We start from the raw sequence: 22,951 nt of genomic DNA on the forward strand, positions 1-22,951 counted from the left end.
GGACATGGGAAACTCCTTATAGCTCTGTAATAATCTGAAATGAATCCTCTTAACGAGCACCATGGGTTCCTGTGGTTTACTGCTTTTTCCTGGCTCACAGCACTGCTGCCACAGGAGCCCTACACCCTCAAACCTGCCCTGGCTCTAACCCCCCCCCCCCCTCTCAACCCTACACCTTACCCCTGTCTGTCCCTGGCTCTACCCCATTCACTTCACCTGTCTCCCTCACAGGAGCCCTATACTTCACCCCGTCTGTCCCTGGCTATACCTCCATCCCCCCACTGTCTCACCCCAACCCTAACCCCTGTTTCTACCTTCCTGCTGCCTCTGTCTACTCCTTTATGCCGCCATACCTGCAGCCGTCCTCCCCTGTCTTTCCCTCAACCCTCCCTCTATCTTTACCTACCCCTCTTCCTTGTCTTTTCCTCTCCTCTCCTGCTCTACCTCACCCTCTCCTCCCTCCTCCTCCTGCCCCTCTTTCCTCTTCCCCTCTCTACCTCCCCCTGTCCAGCCACCCCCATCCTGGGACAACCTATCAGCAGCACCATGGAAACCTCTGGATGATGTCATGCAATATGGCCACCGTTCAAAGGCTGACATCAGTGGAGAGAGAAGAGAACTCCTCATTCTTTCCAGGTCCTGGACCAAAAACCCGTCACATGCTTACCTCCACCTCTGTCTATGTCTGTGGCTAGCCCTCTCTTTCTCTACCTCTGTCTCTCTTGACCTCTGTATCCTGGTCTCACTCTCCTTTTCTCTCGCCCTCTCTCTGTACCTCTGTGTCTCTCTTTCTCTCTATCATTCTCTCCGTCACCCTCCCCTTTTCTATGTCTCTGTACTCGTTCTCTTTGTCTCTATTTACCTTTTTTTTGGAGGATCAATATGTTACTTATTGCCAAAATAGACAGTTGTTGAGAGAGTAAACTGTTCTGGATATTCCCCATTAGTTCTGACTGAACTTTTATAAAGTATAACTTCCAAACTGGAAAATCCCTAAATCACCATCAGACACAGACATATTCAATTTGTGTCTGCCAACAGAGTCCTGTGCCAGAGGCAATGGATACTCTCCCTCTCTCTCTCTCTCTCTCTCTCCTCTCTCTCCCTCTCTCTCTCTCTCTCTCCCTCTCTCTCTCCCTCTCTCTCTCCCTCTCCCTCTCTCTCCCTCTCTCTCTCTCTCTCTCTCTCCCCCTCTCTCTCTCTCTCCCCCTCTCTCTCTCTCTCCCTCTCTCTCTCCCTCTCCCTCTCCCTCTCTCTTCCTCTGCCCACATCTTTATTTCACATAATGTTGTTTCCTATCTACCTGCCTGGCTGCCTGGAGATGGGCCTTATTATCCCAGGCTTTTCTTGGGACAGACAATGGGAAACGACAGCGTTTAAGATCAGGGGACACGGTCTGCCAACGCCCTCTAAGAGGTCTCTTTCTCTCTCACGCACACAGACATACAAGTGCACTCAAACGCATACAGACACATAAATACACACACACACACACACACACACACACACACACACACACACACACACACACACACACACACACACACACACACACACACACACACATGCACTCACACATGAACATATTGAGACATAAACAGACACACATGCACACGCAGGTGCATACACAAAATATAAAAATGAATCCTGATGAATTACTCTTCCTGCAGAGCGAACGATAATTACAGAAAGGTTGAATAAATATAACACAGCCACGACTACAGTACTCTATAACTGTAGCCAGACACTGCATCACATTGGCGTTGTAAACGATGTCATGCAATATCATCGGAAACAGTACAACTAGCAAACCCATAGTACTACTAGCAAAGAAAAACGTCAAATGTGTTTTCGTTGTTTTCCTGCTCACCACCTTTTAGCTGTAGCCTCTGGCACTCCATCAGACTAAAGTAAAGGAACAGGGGGTGAGGGAGAGAAAGGGGAGAGAGAATAAGTAAAGGAGAGAAAGGGGAGAGAGCGGTAAGCACCATTTACTCTATAACTATGCAACGACTCGCTAGCGAAATACTGTAACACATTGGCGTTGTAACTGATGCCATGCAATATCCTCGTAAACAGTACTACTAGCAAACCGATACATTCACAGAAATGCCACAGTCACACACGGTTTACGGTACTTAAACATAATATAAGCACCCTCTCTCAAATCACAATATGTCAACAACCTAACCGCGAACCTCGCTTACATAGCTACCGCTTTACAGCTGTATGCACAGAGCAGGCTCCGCCTCCTCGGGAAGCCTCACAGGCAGACAACAACATTATTGTTCACAGTAATTCCTCTATTCACACACCGCAGGTAGGGGTTAGGGACTCTCTCATCGCTCTTTCTGCCTCTCTTTTTATTTCCACCTCTTTCTCTTTCTTTCTCTCTCTCTCTCTTTTTTTGATGTTTTATTGCTTCTCTCTCACAGTAAATTGATCTCTTTCTAAGTCCCTAGCGTCAGAAATCGTGACAGAAGTCTATTTTGGAACTTTCTGGCGATATTCAAGGAAATGCTGAGAGCCAGACTTCTCTTTTTTACGTTTTTATATTCGAATCCAACTCTCTCCCCTTTTGCTCTATCCGATCCCCCACATCTCTCTCACTCTCCCTTTCGCTCTGTGTTTTTTTTCTCCGTGCCTCCTTACAAGATTGCATTTACATTTGAGTCATTTAGCAGACGCTCTCATCCAGAGCGTTCATTTTAAGATAGCTTGGTGAGACAACCACATATCACAGTCGTAGTAAGTACATTTTTCCACAAGATGTTGAACTGGAAATGTACAGGAATCTGACCAATTAAATGAAATGGCCCTGCCACTGAAATCAAATATGTTTTTCTTTGTTTTCCTGCTCACCACCTTTTAGCTGTAGCCTCTGGCACTCCATCAGACTAAAGTAAAGTAAGGGAACAGGGGGTGAGGGAGAGAAAACGGAGAGAGAATAAGTAAGGGAGAGAAAGGGGAGAGCGGTAAGCATAATTTGGAAACTATGTGGCATATTTTCCATTTTCTGTGAGTGCTAGAAGCCTGTCCCGTCTCCGAACTGGGCTGGCAGACACACAGCATCGGGAGGGAAAGTTTAAACATCTTTAACAAAATGTCCGCCTGTTCTGTTACCAAGTTAACGGTTAGGCTGTTGTTGTGGGTTTGGGTTGTTTGGGTTGCTGGATGTGATATGTGTTGACTAGGAAGGATGCTATAGGCTACAACAAGAAGGAATTTAAACCCAGGAGCGGGCGCACACGCATAAACACACACTAACACACGTACATGCGGTAGCACAGACACACACACATACACACAAACACACTCACGTGCACACACACACGCACACACACACTTTCTCTCTCAGTCTAAAAACAGACCAGGCTAAGGGGGTGTGTGCTGGGTCTTTGTGACTTACTACCAGGTTTTAATGTCACACGCACAAGTACAGTGACATGCCTTTCTTGTCAGCTCTAACCCCAATAACGCAGTAATCAATAACAATGTCATAAAAAAATAACAAGGAGAACAGAAACACACAATATAAAAATAAGAAATAAGGAGAACACGATCAAGTAGGTAAGCATACTATATACAGGGTTAGTTCCAGTGGGTCGACACTTCCATAGCGCTCGAGTAAGCACACCATTTGTTGTTGATGAAGAGGCAAAACCCTTCCCCCCTCATTTTCCCTGACTCCACTGTCTTGTCGGCACAGTGAATGGAGAATCCATCCAGTTGGATAGCCATGGGAGGTATCTTGTCCGAGAGCCATGTTTCAGAAAAACAGAGAATATTGCCATTTTGAGAGTCCCGTTGGTAGCAAATGCGCGATCGGAGGTCGTCCATCTTATTATCAAGTGACTGTACATTAGCCAGTAGAATGGAGGGAAGAGGTGGGCAGTTTTCGCTTTGCCTTAATCTCACCAGGATCCCCTCTCTCTTGCCTCTGAAACATTGGAGTTTCCTCTTGGGAAGACCGAAAATTGGGTCAGAATTACAGAAAGAGCCTAGGGCAGATGAGTCGAAGTCGAAGCCGGAATTGAGGTAAGTAGCTGCCGATCTGATGTTCAAGAGTTGTTCAAAAGTTCTTGTTGGTTGTAAGAAATGATAGCGGATACATTTCAAGAAAATAAAGTTTAAATAAACAACAAAACAAATCACAAAATAGCGAAGTTGGCTCTGCGCTTGCAAAACGACGGCCATCCAGTACGGCGCCATCTTTTTCACACCACAACCAGACAAATATACCACTTATATCTGAAAAATGTGCCAAAATGATAGAAAAAAAACTGTAAGGTCAACGCCATCATGAACTTCACCCAGTACCGGGACATTATTGCCAAAAAAAACCTGGTTGTGGATCTTCCAGCAAGACAAGAACCCAAAGCACACATCAAATTCCACAAATAAATGGTTCATTGACCACAAAATCAACATTTTGCAATGGCCATCTCAGTCTCCGGACATGAACCCCATTGAAAGCATGTGGTTTGAATTGAAGAAGGCAGTCCATAAGAGCAGACGAAGGGTATCAAGGATCTGGGAGGATTCTGTATGGAGTAATGGTCCTAGATCCCTCGCAATGTGTTCTCCATTCTCATAAAACATTTGAGTAAAAGGCTCAGCGCCGTTATCCTCACAAGGGGTATTGAAAACAGGAGTGCCAATAATTTTGTCCCCTACCTATTCGAGGGAAAAAAAGATTACTTGTTAAAACAAAACCTCTTTCTCTAAGCAATTGTATTACTATACAATAATATAATTATCTATTTTTTTTCTTGCATGCAATAGTAGTTATTTATTTTATAGTATCTTTTGCTCGGCGTCGTCAAGGGTGCCAATAATTTGGCTCATGACTGTTTGTGTGCACATTGCACTTAAAGGATAGACCGCAGGTTAACAAAAACCATACAGCAAAACTATTATCCCTATATAACTACTTATCAATCAAATAAGTGAAGTATCTTTGGACCATATGAAGTGGATCTTAGAAGTTGTTTACCAAGGCAGCCCAATTTGTATCTTTTGCACAATTATTGGACTAAAATCTGATCTGATTGGTCAAAAGACCAATGAGCGGAAAAAACAGAACAGAATTGGGCAGTAAGTGTAAACACAGACTATACAGTACATCCTTCAATCCCATATGAGCTGTTTTATGCCACATCCTCATATCCCTCTTTCCGTGCCAAGCCTAGGGGAATCCAGAAGGAGTGACGTCATAGTTGTTCCACATTGTCTGTTCTCCTCCAGAGAGAGCAGTGGAGGTCAGAGGTGAGTCGGAACAGCATCAGTCCCATCAGTCAGAGCTCCCGAGTGTAGCAGTGGTCTAATGCACTGCATCTCAGTGCTAGAGGCGTCACTACAGACCCTGGTTTGATACCGGGCTGTATCACAACCAACCGTGATCAGGAGTCCCATAGGGCGGCACGCAATTCGTCCGGGTTAGTGGAGGGTTTGGACGGGGTATTGTAAAAAAAATAATTTGTTCTTAACTGGCTTGCCTAGCTAAATAAAGGTTAAATAAATAACTGAAATAAAAAGTCAGACTGTGTTTAATTATTATGGAGCGCTTCGCCCCTAATCCTCTTTATACAAGCACATGGATTAACCAAGCACTGTGACAGTAGAAAGACTGTGGAGTGCATGTTTTATTTCAATTTGGAAGGGTGTGTGTGTGTGTGTGTGTGTGTGTGTGTGTGTGTGTGTGTGTGTGTGTGTGTGTGTGTGTGTGTGTGTGTGTGTCTGTGTGTGTGTCTGTGTCTGTGTGTGTGTGTGTGTGTGTGTGTGTGTGTGTGTGTGCATTTTTCTTTTATCCTTTTCACAGGCCTTAGTTTCAAAAATAACAAAAACACTGTTGACATTAGCAATAAGCAACAGTTGGATCACTTCCTTAGCCACTTCTTTATAAAAGAAAGTAACAATCAAATGTTCAAAAAGAATACACCACTTCATTTTTTATCTCTCTCCCATCTCCTTTCTCCATCTCTGGCAAAAGCAGCAGTATTTCATACTGTGATTCTTGTTAGGTCTCTTCAGCTTTGATAACCCCAGGGCCTGGCTGTCACTTATCTCCAAATCATCAACCTCTCTTTCATCTCCAACCACAAAGCGTAGCTTAAAGAACGAGGGAAGGAGGAAGGGAGGAAGAGGGGAGGTGAACCAAATCTCCACTATCTGCCTGTTAACGCCTCCCTTAGTCTACACAAAGATGTGGCCGTGAGTTTAGATGGAGAGAAATGAAGAGAGAGAGATAGAGGGGGAAGACAGTTGCTCAGACTACATACCCAGCTATAAACAGCTGTGCAGTTCAAAATACCTAATCTATATCTTCACAATAATAACACGATCCAGAATGAAACTCCAGACTAAAAACCTCCTAGCACTTCAACTGGCAGAGATGGCGATCTCCAACTGGCAGAGACGCAGATCTCCTCACGCCTGCTTAAGGCTTTTAGATCACAAATCAATCAATATCCCCGTCAATCAATAGGACTAAGCGAAGGGCCATTTAGAGAAGATAGCGTAAGGCCTACCTCAAAGACTTCTTCATCGAGTATTCTAGTCCCGAAGACCACAATTCCTTTGGTGTCGATGATGGGGTGTGGGCTCCTGGATAGTTTCTGGGTGGTCTTCTTTTTACAGTCCAGGATGATGGTGATGCTCTGTTTGTGAACACTGATGGCCACTCGGTGCCACCTGGGAAGAGGGACAGAAGGTTAGCTCTCTCTCGCTCTCTCTCTCACGTTTCACTACAGTTCTAACTTTGAGATGGACAAAGGGTTAGCTCACACACACCCGTTTCACTACGATACAGTTGCTGGCTGTAGGACTTGTGATATGCTGATATTATAACCATACAGAGGTAATAAGGACGTTTTGGTCAAGAATATGGATGGGTTTAATGCCTACACATCCGAGGGCACTGTAGCACACAACGCTCAGATACTGTTCATCTGAGGAGGTTATGTTTTATTTATCATCCAAACCGCCCAGGTTGACCGGCTAGATAATAAGTGATGTGTTACACAGACAGACAGACAGATCAGGATAATAAACACGTGTGACCGAGCACCTGCACAAAACTAAATCCCCACCAAGGTTCAACCGCCAGACTCGTCAAAGCTAGGCCGACACACACCTGCGCTCTGATTACAGAGAAGCAAGCAAGCAGCTAAGCTGAGAGCACATTACATTTGTTTGTAGCGGTGGTCCTCTGTAGCTCAGTTGGTAGAGCATGGCGCTTGCAACGCCAAGATAGTGGGTTCGATTCCTGGGACCAACCGTACGTAAAAAAATGTATGCACACGTGACTGTGTGTCGCTTTGGATACAAGTGTCTGCTAAACGGTGTATATTTTAGTATTATATCATATAATAAGAGGGGCGAGTGTGATATAATCCAGCCGTCTCAAGTTGGCTGGATGTCCTTTGGCTGGTGAATCATTCTTGATACACACAGAACACTGTTGAGCGTGGAAAAACCAAGCAGCGGTGCAGTTCTTGACACAAACCGGTGCGCCTGGCACCTACTACCACAACCCGTTCAAAGGCACTTTGATCTTTTGTCTTGCCCAATCACATTCTGAATGGTACACCCACAGTACACAATCCATGTCTCAATTGTCTGGAGGCTTCAGCTACACTGATTGAAGTGGATTTAATAAGTGACATCAATAAGGGATCATAGCTTCCAGCTGGATTCCCCTGGTCAGTCTATGTCATGAAAAGAGCAGGTAGGTGTTCATGTTTTGTACACTCAGTGTATGTGTACACGACCACTGAAATGTGATTTGATTTGGGCACAGTAATAAAGTATGCAGCAGGCCTACTATGGTTTCTTTTATTGTATAGTATGGTATCAGACAAGGTTAACCTACCTTCTGTTGGCCAGGTTGAGTCCTCTGAAGAGGGGATAGTTTGACTATGAAGTACTATAGTGTGCTGTGTAATGATATCAGTTTACTATCTAATGACATAGTAATACTATGATTGGAATGAGGTGAACCTACTTTCCGTCGGCTAGGTTGTGTCCTATGAAGGGGGGGGGGTACTTTCATATACAGTGCTAAACAGTACAGTAGAACTTTAGGGTATTGTTTTTCAAAATATTAGACAGGTGAACATACTAATACTGATGTAATACGTACTTTCCGTCAGCCAGGTTGAGTCCTCTGAAGAGGGGGTAGTCCTCTGGGCTGGGTTTGCCTGTGTGGTCCTCATACAGGAAGACAGGGGAGCGTCCCACCTCTACCCCCAGCTGCTGGATGCCCTGCTCGTTATACACAGACAAGAGGAAGGACTGGGAGCCCTTCTTAGGCTTCACCGTAGCCAGGATGGAGAAGTCCTCAGGGAACACATCAGCTGGGGAGGGAGAGAGAGCGAGAGAGAGAGAGAGAGAGCGACAGAGCGAGAGAGAGAGAGAGAGAGAGAGAGGTTATAATACACCAGTTCATGTAACATGCTGAAAATGGAGAGACAGAGGACCACACACCTGCCTGGGTTTCATGAAAAGCATTGTTTTCAAGAGAGCAAATCTAAGTAAAATCCAAATGTACAGTCCATCAATAAAATTGTGTACTGCACTGAAACTGTACTATCATAACCTTCAAAGGCACACAGTCAAGAAATGATGTACTGAAACAGACAGAGGAAACAGGGGGGGGATGATGAACATGGGACAGAGGAGACGACAAAGTCTTGGACAGAGGAGACAGAGGAGACACCGTAACAACGTCTTGGAGCATCTAAAGCAAACAAGAGCTCTCTCCAACCCTCCACCACTGCCCAGAATACTGAACAGAACACCACAGAGATGGGAGGGATGGAGATTAAAGTCTGGAAGAGAGAGAGAGAGAGAGTAGGACAGGAAGGAGTCCACGGTAATGAGAATAGCATGTGATCCCTGGGTGGCTGTCGAAAACACTTTCCCACTTTCCCCAAACCCCTCTCCTCCTCTCCAAGACCTGATCCATACACCAGACATAGAGACTGAGACGGGAAGCAAGAGGGACTAAAGGAGTACTTACAGTACAACAAAACACATGGGATAAACAAAAGTGAAAAAAAAGGGGATGGGGGGAAAAAAGAGTTTTGAAAGGGAAGTTTCAACCTCCTCTCACCCTCTTGAGGAGTGCCCGCCTCCCACTTACCTTCATCCCTCCCTCCATCCCTTCATCTGCACACCTAGTTTAAACTCTCCCTCCATTTTGTGAACGCCCGCCACATCTGTGAGACATATGCCCCGAGAGCAAGGCCTTGTGGGACATTCTCAGCCCACCAACAAAGGGGGAGGGCCATGCTCGCTTGCTATGGGGCCCTCACATACACACTCATGTTTAGTTCAGTCACCGCTCATCGCTCCCACGACTAGAGAGCTGCTTTTGTCTGAAGGGGAAACGAGAGAAGCAGCCTGCATGATCAACCATCATGACTGAATGAAGTCTTAGCATGTTAGTTGTTTTAGCAGAGTGGGTTTCTAACTACAAAAGCAGAATCTGAGAGTGGAGCTACATTTACGGAGTACTACTAAACTAGAATATTTTGGCGGGGGATATATTTGCTCATTTAGACTGAGGCTGAGGTTAGTAAATTCCGCAGTTGAGAAGTAAAATAGTCCTATAGCTTTGGACACATCTCTCCATGTATTTTCTAAGCTGACACTTTAAGGAACTCCAGACTAATAACTCCTAGTCTGGGAAGGGAAGATCTTTCCAGAACATTTGGATCAGACGGTAAAAGAGAAGCTAGAACCGGGGCTGTGGTCGCTGTGGTTTTGTAGCACCTCACAGGCCCTAACCCCCTCCCCTAGTAATGGAACCCAGGCTGTGGTCACCGTGGAAACTCAGCATTAAAGCGTCTCTGAGACAGACAGCCAATCAGAGGGCTCGGAGGCTAAGGCGCCTTGACTTCGGAGCAGTGGGTAGGTTCTGGAGCCTGAGGTTAGGAAGGAGCAGAAAGTCACTGGAGAGTGAGGGGGGGGATGGGGGGGAGAGAGGAGTGGAAGGAGCTCTAGTCACTGATGGAAAAGTCTGGTTCTCATCATTTTCTCTTTTCTCCACTTTCTCTCTCTCTCCTTGTTGTCTGTCAATCTCTCTCGTTCGATCTCTATCTGTTTCTCTTTCTCCATCTGTAAAGACAGAAAGACAGGCGTATAATAACTTAATGCGGTGTCCACACGTCTTGGCGGTGCATTCCAAAGGAGTTCTCTTTGGCTCAGAGGGAGAGACGCAGCAGCCGCTTGAGTTTGAGTGGCAGGCGCTTTGAGAGCCAAGCAGAGCAGAGCACGATACGAAGAAGAAGAGAGATAGGCAGGTGAGAGCAGGCTACAGTAAGAGTTGCCAACTTGCCACTGGTGCATTCCTGTACCACTTAGCTCAGCTGCAGAGAACTAGAAGAGAGGGGAGGAGGAAGAGAGCCGTCAGACAACCCTTTGGAGCGGTCTCGCTAAACGCATCTCATCTCAGCAGCACAGGGGATGGCAACATCGTAGCGCTCGCTCATGAGCAGAACGACGAGACGTCCATTGACATCATTCAGCAGACGCTCTTATCCAGAGCGACTTACAGGAGCAATTTGGGTTAAGTGCCTTGCTCAACGGCACATCGACAGATGTTTTAACCGGTAGGCTGCCTGCCGCGCAGAGTGACAGAATAGTTTTAGGGTGACAATAAGATGAGAAAGAGAGAGGAGGGGGAAACAGAGAGAATGTAGAAGGCTGGGTTGACTCATTGCGTATTAACACAAAAACACAGAATTCGTTCTTTTCTAAAGTTGAAACACCCCTGAAAGGGCACTGTTACACGACGGGGGGCTGCAGTCACTGTGCTGAAAGTCACTCCCATTCGCTTGGCATGGAGTTGGCTCTCAGCTCTGCTGTGTTTATGAACCGTCTCCTCTCCTCCTTAACTCCAGGGACCTTTCACCTGGCTGTTAGCTGGGGGCTGACATGGCCTCAGAGAACTTTCACCGTGAGAGGGATCCAACTAGTGGCAGGAGGAGGAGAGGAAAAGGAGTGAGGAAAGTGGAGAGAGAGAAAAGGACAACATTTTCATATGTCCGAGCCAATTCTCCTGTCTCTCTTTGGATGTTAATAGCCATGGTTATTACAGGCTCCTGTGTCCAGGAGGAATGTCCTCCTTCCTGACCCCCTGACCACCACACTGGGCCACCATGGGACTGGATGACCCCTACTGCAGACTGTACGCATAGGTGTGTGTGTGTGTGTGTGTGTGTGTGTGTGTGTGTGTGTGTGTGTGTGTGTGTGTGTGTGTGTGTGTGTGTGTGTGTGTGTGTGTGTGTGTTTGTGTTTGTTTAACTGTCCTTCTGGGTACCATACATTTTGCTGGTCACCACAAGGAAAAATACTATTTTAGGCTTAAGGGTTAGGTTTAGGGTTAGGGGTTACAGTTAGGTTTAGGAGTTAGGGTTAGGGGTTACAGTTAGGTTTAGGAGTTAGGGTTAGGTATAGATTTAGGGTTAGGGGTTTGGGGTTAAGGTTAGGCTTAGGGTTAGGGTTAATGGTTAGGTTAAGGTTAAGGTTAGGTTTAGGGTTAGATTTAGGGTTAGGGTTTAGAGAAAATAGGATTTTGGATGGGAATCAATTCTTTGGTCCCCACAAGGATAGCGATACAAAACGGTGTGTGTGTGCATGTGTGTGTGTGTGTGTGTGTGTGCACGTGTGTGTGAGAAAGAGAGAAAGGGAAAAAGAGGGAGAGACTAGAACTACTGCCAATGATCTACTATAAAGCAAATGATTGGTTCCCAAATGCTGTCTAAAATTGGGTATTTTTCCACACCATGAGGATAACTGGTGCCAGGCCTGTCAGTAAGTGTGTGTGTGACAGAACGTGTGTGTGAACGTGTCTGAGAGAGAGGAGGGTGGTGGTGGGAATGGTAAAAGTAGCAGCGGCAGCAGTACTGGAGCCGGTGGCACACAGGCTGGTTTACCCTGGCAGCGCCACCTGCTTACAGTGTCAGACAGGAGAAAATCTGGAAAAGTCTGGGAACGCCAGACCTCAAAGACAGAGGCTCTCTGAGATTACTCCCTGACCCCCCCCCCCCCCAAAAAGCAAATCAGATGACTCCCAGACACCCCTATCAGCCAATCAGGCACTGTGGATGACTTACATCCTGTTTCAGCATACAATCAGTGTGATGGGTAATTAGTAAAGTAAATGTATAAGTAACAGTAACATGTCAGTAAAATAACATTACATTTGAGCAATTCCTCCACTTAGGACAATTTAATTGGTGCATAGCCTGATTATAATTAGGTCATACTGGCACAGATCAGCTGGATAAGTGCTGTAGCTAATAGCTGTGTTCAGTAGTTACTGGTCAAAGAGGGGAGATCAGTTTGGTTTGCCACTGTGTCTCTGGTTTCGCTGTGCTGGCATACCTCTGTGTTTAACTCCACACATCTGCTCTGCACTCATTCCCATTTCCATCTCCGTTTTTTTTCCACCCTTCCCCCAAACCGGACAGCACTTCTAAAAAACACTCAAAGCTCAGACCCAGGAGGCGGACTGTCTTAGTGTGGGTAGTCAGGTTAAGAAAACAAGTTTTTGTGTGTGGGTGTGTGTGTGTGTGTGTGTGTGTGTGTGTGTGTGTGTGTGTGTGTGTGTGTGTGTGTGTGTGTGTGAGTGGGTGAGTGAGTGAGTGAGTGAGTGAGTGAGTGAGTGAGTGAGTGAGTGAGTGAGTGAGTGAGTGAGTGAGTGAGTGAGTGAGTTATTGAGTGGGTGGGTGGGTGGGTGGGGAGGTAGGTAGGTAGGTAGGTAGGTAGGTAGGTAGGTAGGTAGGTAGGTAGGTAGGTAGGTAGGTAGGTAGGTAGGTAGGTAGGTAGGTAGGTAGGTCCAGTTGAAAGAATAGACGGTAATGAGCAGCAAGTCACCTCTAAAAAGCAAAGGGAAAGGCAGAACATCCGTATTAATCAATCGGACTCCCGTCAGATAGACAGAGAGACTGACATCAGTGGCGCGGAATGATGACGTGGCTTTCCTCAGCTTGTCAATGAACCATTGCATCTTCTCCTTGAGCTGAACGGCTATCACTGCTTTCTCTTTGTGTGTGGTCGCCACTCGTTTTTTTTCTCCTCCAAACCGGGGAGTGTAAGTAGTAAAGAAGGTAGGAACGAAGAAGAGAAAGAGGACAGGGAAGAATTGAGAGGAGACCACCCAGCTACTACAGCCCTGACCATGTGCAGGGATCCCAAGACATAGCTAGCCTCTGTGCGATAAATGTCACTGTGTGGGAGTGGTAGTTGGACTACATCACTCTTTCCTTACAGTTTGTAGCCCACTGATGTTGCCAATTGCTCACCCTGGCTAACCCTACTGAGTGTGAGAGAGAGACAAAGGGAGGGTATATTAGGGGAGAGCGGGGTAAGTTGAGCCACTCTTGTTTCTAGGAAACTATACACAAAATGTATAATTTGACCGAATATTTAGGTAGAGATCATCATATCATGGAGTCCGTGAAGGAAGAAACTACATGGAAAAAGTGGTAAGCAAGTTAGGTCCAAAAAAGGATTTTCACCATGTCAAATTAATTTATTGTGTTAGCGGTTTCCTGATGTTTTTATCTAAACCAAAGCAGATCATTCAAATATTGTTCTATTCATCAGTTGCGGACTCTATAAGCTTCAATATGAGGGCATAATCCATGTAGCTGTGTGGGCTAATATAGTCAAAATGTTTGCCTTGGGGTAAGTTTAACCAATGTCCATGGGGTAATTTGAGACAATGGTTGGACCAATGGCAAGTTCAAGTTATGCAAATTGAAGTGTTTCGCTGGGATCAATGCCTTATCGCTGGGGTATGAGGATGACAACAGGGCCCTGCCTATGTTCAAAGTGTTTTAAAAAGTACAAAGTGTTTGTTAGGTATTAAGCCTGTGTTAAACGATGCTTAAATGATTAAAACACAAAAAAGCAATTGTGATTGTGTTGAATTGTGTTTGGGAAATAAAGATAAACATGGTATTAAAAAGGTAGTGGTAATATTACATTTGGGTACAGAAATGTGTAGGCGGCTTAACTTACCCTGTCCAGCTGCTCAACTTACCCCATACACGTGGTAAGTTGTGCCAAGAGACCACTTTTTTTGGACAAACTATGTTTTCAAAACTGTGATGTTTACATGAATTGAAAGTTGCCATAGATTACTTTTTAATTACCAAAATTGCTGAAGATTCCAGTAACTTTCGGGAAAATTACTGGTAGTCTGACCAGTAGAGGTATGTACATGTTGAGAAAGCCAACTGTCCTGTTGGTCTGTTCTTTCAGACTATTTACAATCCCCCGATGAGAAGATGGGAAATCGCCACAGTACAGAAGCTCTCTGTTTCAGCCTCTCCATCTTCTAATAATGAATCACTTCTTCCACATGTTTACTTAATTATAGCATGTCTACACTCGTGATTTTCCAGCTCATAGCTCACCATCGTAAAATGTGGGTATGAGACAACATGTTCCCTAATCAAAAGGTGTTGTTGATTACATGATTTGGATGATCTGTAATGATCAGTAAGCATGTGCATGTGTGCATGTGTGTGCATGTGTGTGTGTGTGTGTGTGTGTGTGTGTGTGTGTGTGTGTGTGTGTGTGTGTGTGTGTGTGTGTGTGTGTGTGTGTGTGTGCACATGTGTGTATGCATGGGTGTTTGGGGATGTAGGAGGATGTCACAGTCACAATAAATCAGGCTTAGATCCAAAGCCCAAGCTTAGTAGTATTAAGAGAAGGAACTGGACCAAATGATCTCACTCCTGCCTTCTGGAAGATATTAGCTCTCTCAGTTGAAGTCAGAAGTTTACATACACCTGAGCCAAATACATTTAAACTTCGTTTTTCACAATTCCTGACTAGTAAAAATTCCATTTTAGGTCAGTTAGGATCACCACTTTATTTTAAGAATGTGAAATGTCAGAATAATAGTAGAGAGAATGATTTATTTCAGCTTTTACTTTCTTTCATCACATTCCCAGTGGGTCAGAAGTTTACATACACTCAATTTGTATTGTGTAGCATCGCCTTTAAATTGTCTAACTTGGATCAAACATTTCGGGTAGCCTTCCACAAGCTTCCCACAATAAGTTGGGTGAATTTTGGCCCATTCCTCCTAACAGAGCTGGTGTAACTGAGTCAGGTTTGTAGGCCTCCTTGCTCGCACACGCTTTTTCAGTTCTGCCCACAAATTTTCTATAGGATTGAGGTCAGGGCTTTGTGATGGCCACTCCAATACCTTGACTTTGTTGTCCTTAAGCCATTTTGCCACAACTTTGGAAGTATGCTTGGGTCATTGTCCATTTGGAAGACCCATTTGCGACCAAGCTTTAACTTCCTGACTGATGTCTTGAGATGTTGCTTCAATATATCCACATAATTTTCCTACCTCATGATGCCATCTATTTTGTGAAGTGCACCAGTCCCTCCTGCAATAAAGCACCCCCACAACATGATGCTGCCCCCCTGTGCTTCACAGTTGGGATGGTGTTCTTTGGCTTGCAAGCCTCCCCCTTTTTCCTCCAAATATAACAATGGTCATCATGGCCAAACAGTTCTATTTTTGTTTCATCAGACCAGAGGACATTTCTCCAAAAAGTACGATCTTTGTCCCCATGTGCAGTTGCAAACTATAGTCTGGCTTTTTTATGGCGGTTTTGGAGCAGTGGCTTCTTCCTTTCTGAGCCGCCTTTCAGGTTATGTCGATATAGGACTCGTTTTACTGTGGATATAGATACGTTTGTACCTGTTTCCCTGCTGCTGAAAGACATCCCCTCATCAGGCCAGAGAATCTTGTTTCTCATGGTCAGAGTCTGTAGGTGCATTTTGGCAAACTCCAAGTGGGCTGTCATGTGTCTTTTGCTGAGGAGTGGCTTCCGTCTGGCCACTCTACCATAAAGGCCTGATTGGTGGAGTGCTGCCTTCTGGTTCTCCCATCTCCACAGAGGAACTCAGAAGCTCTATCAGAGTGACCATCGGGTTTTTGGTCACCTCCCTGACCAAGGCCCTTCTCCCTCTGATTCCTCTGTTTCACCTAGATGCCAGCTTTAGGAAGAGTCTTGGTGATTCCATGCTTCTTCCATTTAAGATTGATGGAGGCCACTGTGTTCTTGGGGACCTTCAATGCTGCAGACATTTTATATTACCCTTCCCCAGATCTGTGCCTCGACACAATCCTGTCTCGGCGCTCTACACATAATTCCTTTGACCTCATGACTTGGTTTTTGCTCTGACATGCACTGTCAACTGTGGAACTTTATATAGACAGGTGTGTGCCTTTCCAAATCATGTCCAATCAATGTCATTTACCACAGGTGGACTCCAATCAAGTTGTAGAAACATCTCAAGGATGATCAATGGAAACAGGATGCACCTGACCTCAATTTTGAGTCTCATAGCAAAGGGTCTGATTACTTATGTAAATAAGGTATTTCTGTTTTGTATTTTTTAGACATTAGCAAAAATGTATAAAAAACTGTTTTTGTTCTGTCATTATGGGGTATTGTGTGTAGATTGATGAGGTAAGAATGTATTTAATCAATTTTAGAATCAGCTGTAACGTAACGAAATGTGGCAAAGGTCAAGGGGTCTGAATACTTTCCAAAGGCACTGCACTTTCAAAAGTGAATGACTGGAGCCAAATATGGACAACATCATAGACCTCTACTAGTTATTAAACCACGCTAAACCGCAGGGCTTGAGAACTTACATTTCTTAAAATTCTGGACTCTTAAAAGTCTGGAATGTATTTTTCAAAGGTTCTACTATGCTTCCGATGTTGTTTCGTAAACGCAACACGCAACAATTTTACTGAGTTACAGTTCATATAAGGGTTAGGGTTGTGGTTGGTCCTTCCTAGAGTGTTGCTTGAGACTATTTCATTAGGCTGTAAGTAAACAGAACAGAAGCCCAAGTTTAAGCTTTTAGCCTCTATATTGATGTCAAAGTAAACAGGACTTGTTTGGAGAGCATTGTGTCTGAACTCAGCTCTGGATTAAGCCTTTAAGAAAACCCTTGATGTGGATCAAACATCCGCTTGGCCAAGCCTCCTCAAGGCCTCTTCTAGGCCGCTCAAAGAAATGCTGTGATCAGGAAGACATTCTTCACACACTTGGCTGTCAACCAACTGGATTTTCAGTCAATTTAACTCACAAGAATGGGATTTGAGGATTTTCTCTCTCTGCCCCCTACTGCCGAGTCCGATCCCCCTCTCTCTCACACACACACACGTGTTTAGAGCTTGCAAGAAACGCTTTTCACTGTACTTGTGCACTTGACATTAAAAACTTTTTCCAACTCTTTCTCTAGCTCGACCACTTGAAATTCTTGGGAATTTTCGATAACACATTCCAGAGAAATTGGGCTTCTGCCTGGGTGACACAGTTTGACGGTTCTTCACTGTTTGACAACTTTCATAAATAAATATGCCGGCCTTACCCAGAATACAATGGAAAGAGATGTTGGCTAGCTAGTACATCTCTCTGGGCGACAGTAACCAGGATGCACCAGAGTGAGAGAAAGAAAATATAAAACAGACTAAAAGAAAATACAAAGTAATGAAAAAGCAGCAGTGAGAGAGAGAGGGTATAAGACAAAGAGAAAAAAGAGGAGAGGGGAGAAAGAGAGGGAGAAAGCAAGGATAGAGAAAGAGAGTGCTGCTGTGGACCACAGAACAGTAAGCCAGAGCCACGTCAGCACAATAGAAGGGAAGGAACAGGGGAACCCGCTCCTCCCTCCCCTCTGTCCGTCTCCCTCTGCCTCTCTCTCCATCCTGCCACCCCTTCCAGACCTATGAATTTTACTGGAGTATGATTCCCACTGAATGTGAGCTTGAGGTTTCCAAAATGGAAGAATTAGTATGCCTCTATGACGGTCTGCCCCTCTTCTTCTTTTATTCATTTTCTTCTTCTCTTTTTTAGTGCGTCTGAATTAGAAACAGAACGAGCTCCATATTTATTCAATGCAGATGTGCACAGACGGCACAGAAGTGAGGAAGATTGTAAAGACACATCGAGAGAGAGAGAGAGAGAGAGCAAGAGAGAGAGTGAGAGAGAGCGAGAGAGAGAGAGGTCTGCGTGTGTTATGAGCTGAGGAGGCTGGTGGGAGGAGCTATAGGAGGTCGGGTTCATTGTGATGGCTAGAATGGCATAAATGGAATGAAGTTAAACGTGGTTTCCAGACGTTTGATGTGTTTGATACCGTTCCATTTATTCCATTCCAGCCATTACAATAAGCCCGTCCTCCTATTGCTCCTCCCACCAGCCTCCTCTGGTTCTGAGGTCTGGTGTTATACAGAGCTGATCTTGGACGTTGGAGTAGAAATATCAGCCACTCAACAATGATCGGAAGGCATTTCACTGTACTTGCGCACGTGACATTAAAACTCGTAAGGCCAACAGGCTTGAAAAAACCACAACCTGACAGGTCTATAGAGTTTGGCTGAAGTTCAATCCAAACACTCCACCAGAGCTGGGGTTTACTGAAGTGAATTATGGCGCATGAAGCACTGAGAGATCGTGGGAGAGGTGGCGGTGGGAGACTGTTTGAGAGCATGGTGTGCTTGTTTCAAGTTTCAAGTTTTAATGTCACACGCACAAGTACAGTGAAATGCCTTTCTTGCCAGCTCTAATGCAGTAAATAATAGCAATGTATTACTAGAAAAAAAGCACACGAGAAATAAGAGATATGAAATACACAATAAAGTAAGTAAGTAAGCATACTATATACAGGAAATATGTGTTTCTGAAAAGCAAAGAATATTGCAGTTCCGAGAGTCCCGTTGGTAGCGAGTCCGCGATCGGAGGTCGTCCATCTTATTATTAAGTGTCCACAAGGGGCCAGTAGAATGGAGGGAAGAGGTGGCCAGTTTTCCCTTCGCCTTAATCTCAACAGGATCCCCCCCTCTCTTGCCTCTGTAACGCCAGCGTTTCCTCTTGGGGAGCCCGAAAATTGGGTTGGAATTACAGAGAGCCCTGGACAGATGAGTCGAAGTAGAAGCCCGAATTGGGGTAATAAACTGCCGATCTGATGTTCAAGAGTTCTTGTCGGTTGTAAGAAATAATAGCTGATACGTTACATGAAAATAGACAAAAAATAAACGACAAAATAATCACAAAACAGCAAAGTTGGGTCGGAGCTTGCATAACAGCGGCCATCCAGTACGGCACCATCTTTGATATCTATGTGTGTGTGTGGGGGTCTATGAGTGTGTCGGGGTCTATAGTGGTAGGGGAGTCTTCACATTTGTCCCACCCAATCTGCAGTGCTGTAAACCATCATGTCGTCATGACGCAATGGCCAATAAAACAGATAGCTAGTTGGAAGGGGAACAGAGGCGTGTGAGGGGATGGGAGGAATGGCACAGGTGGGAGGAAAAGAGACAGGTCTTTTGGGAGTCTTACTGCAGTAAGACAGGGACTTCCCAGCCAGGTTAGGACATTACACCAGTGTTTAACAGTCGTTTTTTTTTATTATTGACTAGGGGTCAACGAGTTCATCTGAGTCAATGCCCAAAGGTAGGGAAGAGGCCATGAGCAGCCAATCGGAACAGACTTAGTGGAGGAGAGGCCACGAGCAGCCAATAGGAACAAACTTAGCTAGGTAGTATCTTTAGCATCCCACTAACAAGCATTAGATGATATTTCAGTAAACAAGGTCATCTGTACATTGGGGTAGTAGAGGACGGGACGATCGGAGGAGATAGTGAGGAAGACATGAAAGGAAGGAACAGGTATCATTTCAGTTCAAAGGTCAAAGGAGATCAACCAGTTAGTGAACGGTCATGGTCAGGTACTTACCAGGGTACAGTTGTTTGGTGGGGGCGCTGAGCTGGGCTTCTTTGGATACTCTGTAGGCCACATCGGCTCCTTTTGTTGACTTCCTATGCGCGCAGAAACCTGTCGTTTTCGTAACGCCGTCAGGTAAACTGGGAAAATCTAAAATCTTCAAGAGGTCCGCTGGCTCCACTACAGAGGGAAAGAGGGAGAGACAGATTGTAGGTTGGACTCATATAAAGACACTCATTTCAAATTCAGACTCACATCTCTCAATAATCACAATAAAGTATACCACAGCACAAAGCCATGCCACCCACAGCGTTAAAAGCCCCCCCACAACAGGAGAGTCTGTCAGTATCCATTCAAAGTAACCCAATTATTAAGGCTGTAGACAGATAAACAGATCCTCCTTTCACTAGCTATTAGCTGGGACCTTCTTAAAGTACAGTAGGTGCACTCCAGACCCCTTCTTTATATCCAGTCCCCTCTGACCCCTATTCTCTCACTGACGAGACAGGGGGACAGTTACATGAACACCCTAAACTGTGAGAGTGTGTCCTACACCCTAACGACAGATCCAGGATCGGATGAATGTGCCCAATTTCCAAATCCGAACCATTAGGGGGTTTAAAAATATCCGTACTTGAATAAGGGATAAAGGCAACTTCTGTGCCAATCGTGTGGATGCTAGGATGGACTAGAGCCATGACAGAGTCCATCTCTCCATCCATTCATCCGCCACACAATAAAGCTCCAGCTGCCTCTCGCTTCCTTCCTACAAACATACAATTAGCACACTCTCAGGCCGGGCCTTGGGGTTTCCCCCGGAGCACTGCAGGGGCAGGAAAGGTGCAGGAGCAGGAGCAGCACAGTCGCGTCAGGACAGGGTGTGACATTTTGGTTGAACCCGTGACCATACGCATGCTTGCCCAGATAACCCCAACATGCCAAGAGAAAAGAGCTGTGTCTGCAGACAGATGCTACACTGTAAGAAATGAAGTGTTTCATCTACTTAATAAAATGAAGGCAACGCATTTACACAACATCATTGAGTAAATGTGATGTCCTATTGAGTAAAAAAAACTTGAATAAGTCGTTTCAATTTACACAAACAAAGTCCAGGGAATTAATACTAGCCATCAAAATGCGTCGGATTTCGAGATAATATGATTAAATATGAGTTGAAGTAACACAATTATTTAGTAAACCCAAAATATAAGCGTTTCACAAACATTTAATGTTAAACATTGTGTAATGTATTTGATCAGTTTGAACCCACTTTGTTGAGCACAGTGCCCAGTCCACCAGCAGTAACGGGGTCAAACTGCAAGCGTTACAGTGTGTTGCGTTTGCCTCTGTCATTAAGAATAGCGATGGTGGGAAGGGTTCGTCTCATCATTGAACATCAATGTGCTTGACGGGTTCGACAGCCTTTCATCATGAGCCATTACACCTCTTGGTTACAACAAGCTGCTTAATACGAATATAGAAATCGACTTTTCTTTCTTCAGACATGCATACAACATTAACCACAATCATCTAAAAATGAAGCCACATGGCAAGTTGTTGCAAGAACTTAAAATGATTAAGTATAGAGAAATCGGATCAAATGCTTAGTAAACGAAATCACTTAAAATAATTACTTCAATATTTTGGTCAAATGAAATGAACAAATCATTTGTTTACAGCGTACTGATGCTGCAATGGTCTCTGCCTCAAGGCTGCTGCCCAGAGCATAGAGCAGAGGCCCAGTACTACTCAGAGCAGAGTCACACGGAAGGGATGGAGACAGGAGAAGGGATGGAGACAGGAGAAGGGATGGAGACAGGAGAAGGGATGGAGACAGGAGAAGGGATGGAGACAGGAGAAGGGATGGAGACAGGAGAAGGGATGGAGACAGGAGAAGGGATGGAGACAGGAGAAGGGATGGAGACAGGAGAAGGGATGGAGACAGGAGAAGGGATGGCGACAGGAGAAGGGATGGAGACAGGAGAAGGGAGGGACCCATGTAGGGACTACATAGGGTTTAAGTGAGGGGTACAGGGTTGTCAATACAAAATGGAGGTGATTTGAAGGTAGTAAAACAATAGAAGGAACCGTTTATTGCAAGGTTTTAAGAACCAAAACAAAGACAAAAGCACGCATTTTCTGGCACTGTGTTTGCATTCTTGTGTTCAGTAAGGCTGAGAAAGGTTCTCTTTAAATATGCACGCACACACACACACACACACACACACACACACACACACACACACACACACACACACACACACACACACACACACACACACACACACACACACACACACACACACACACACACACACACACACACACACACACACACACAGGTAAAAACAGGGAGGATCGGGTGTCCGGTCAGCCAGGACCACAGACACTTAATCAGTCTGTTCAGAGCGGGCTTTCAACAGCCCCAACCATCTGAGAGAGAAAGGATGGAGGGAGGGAGCCCCACAACAGGCTCTAGCTGGAGGTCATTACACAGGGCTTTCGCGTGCAGTACAGATCAATAAAAAATAAACTATTCCAGCTCTTAACAAAATTCCAGATTCAAACCTACTACAGACACACATGACCATCGATCACCATCGCCCTCCACAGCTGTAGGGGGAATAATTTCCTTCATAACTTCCACATCGTCTACCGCCGATGATATCATTGCGTCACTGTCAGCTAGCTACAGAAAGCTTTGAAAATGTGAGCTCTTACAAGATCTGAATCTGGACAGGCATCTGACCCATATCACATGCAGCACGAACAATTATCCCACACATACATGTAAACACACCTAACAAAACGCAGAGTGATACATACTGTATAAACACAGACAGAGAGAAAGAGAGAGAGAGCTCTTTCATATGGGTGTGTGCTGACCACGAAGAGGAAAATAACTGAGAATGGAGTCAGATGAAAGAATGTGAACTATGTGGTGATTCCCTATCCAACTCTCTCTCTCGCTCTCTCGCTGTCTCTCAACTTCAATTTAAGGGGCTTTATTGGCATGGGAAACATGTGTTTACATTGCGAAAGCAAGTGAAATAGATAATAAACAAAAGTGAAATAAACAATAAAATTTACAGTAAACAAAAGTTGCAAAAGACAAAATACATTTCAATTGTTGAATTATGTCTATATACAGTGTTGTAATGATGTGCAAATAG

The 22,951-nt window shown here is 44.9% G+C and overlaps 1 protein-coding gene across 2 annotated transcripts in view; it reads right to left on the reverse strand.

Annotated features, from left to right (window-relative positions):
- Positions 1 to 22,951, reverse strand: part of LOC106562962 (collagen alpha-1(V) chain) — a 133,876-nt gene that overhangs the window by 68,568 nt on the left and 42,357 nt on the right. For both annotated transcript variants that reach the window (XM_014128098.2, XM_014128099.2), the window contains exons 2-4: positions 19,791 to 19,958; positions 8,144 to 8,357; positions 6,531 to 6,693 (exon numbers count right to left, since the gene is read on the reverse strand). In XM_014128098.2, coding sequence (XP_013983573.1) covers positions 6,531 to 6,693; positions 8,144 to 8,357; positions 19,791 to 19,958 — 545 coding nt within the window. The remainder of the gene's footprint in view (positions 1 to 6,530; positions 6,694 to 8,143; positions 8,358 to 19,790; positions 19,959 to 22,951) is intronic.

Source organism: Salmo salar, chromosome ssa11 (assembly GCF_905237065.1).
Source record: "Salmo salar chromosome ssa11, Ssal_v3.1, whole genome shotgun sequence".
In the NCBI taxonomy this organism is placed as follows: Eukaryota; Metazoa; Chordata; class Actinopteri; order Salmoniformes; family Salmonidae; genus Salmo; species Salmo salar.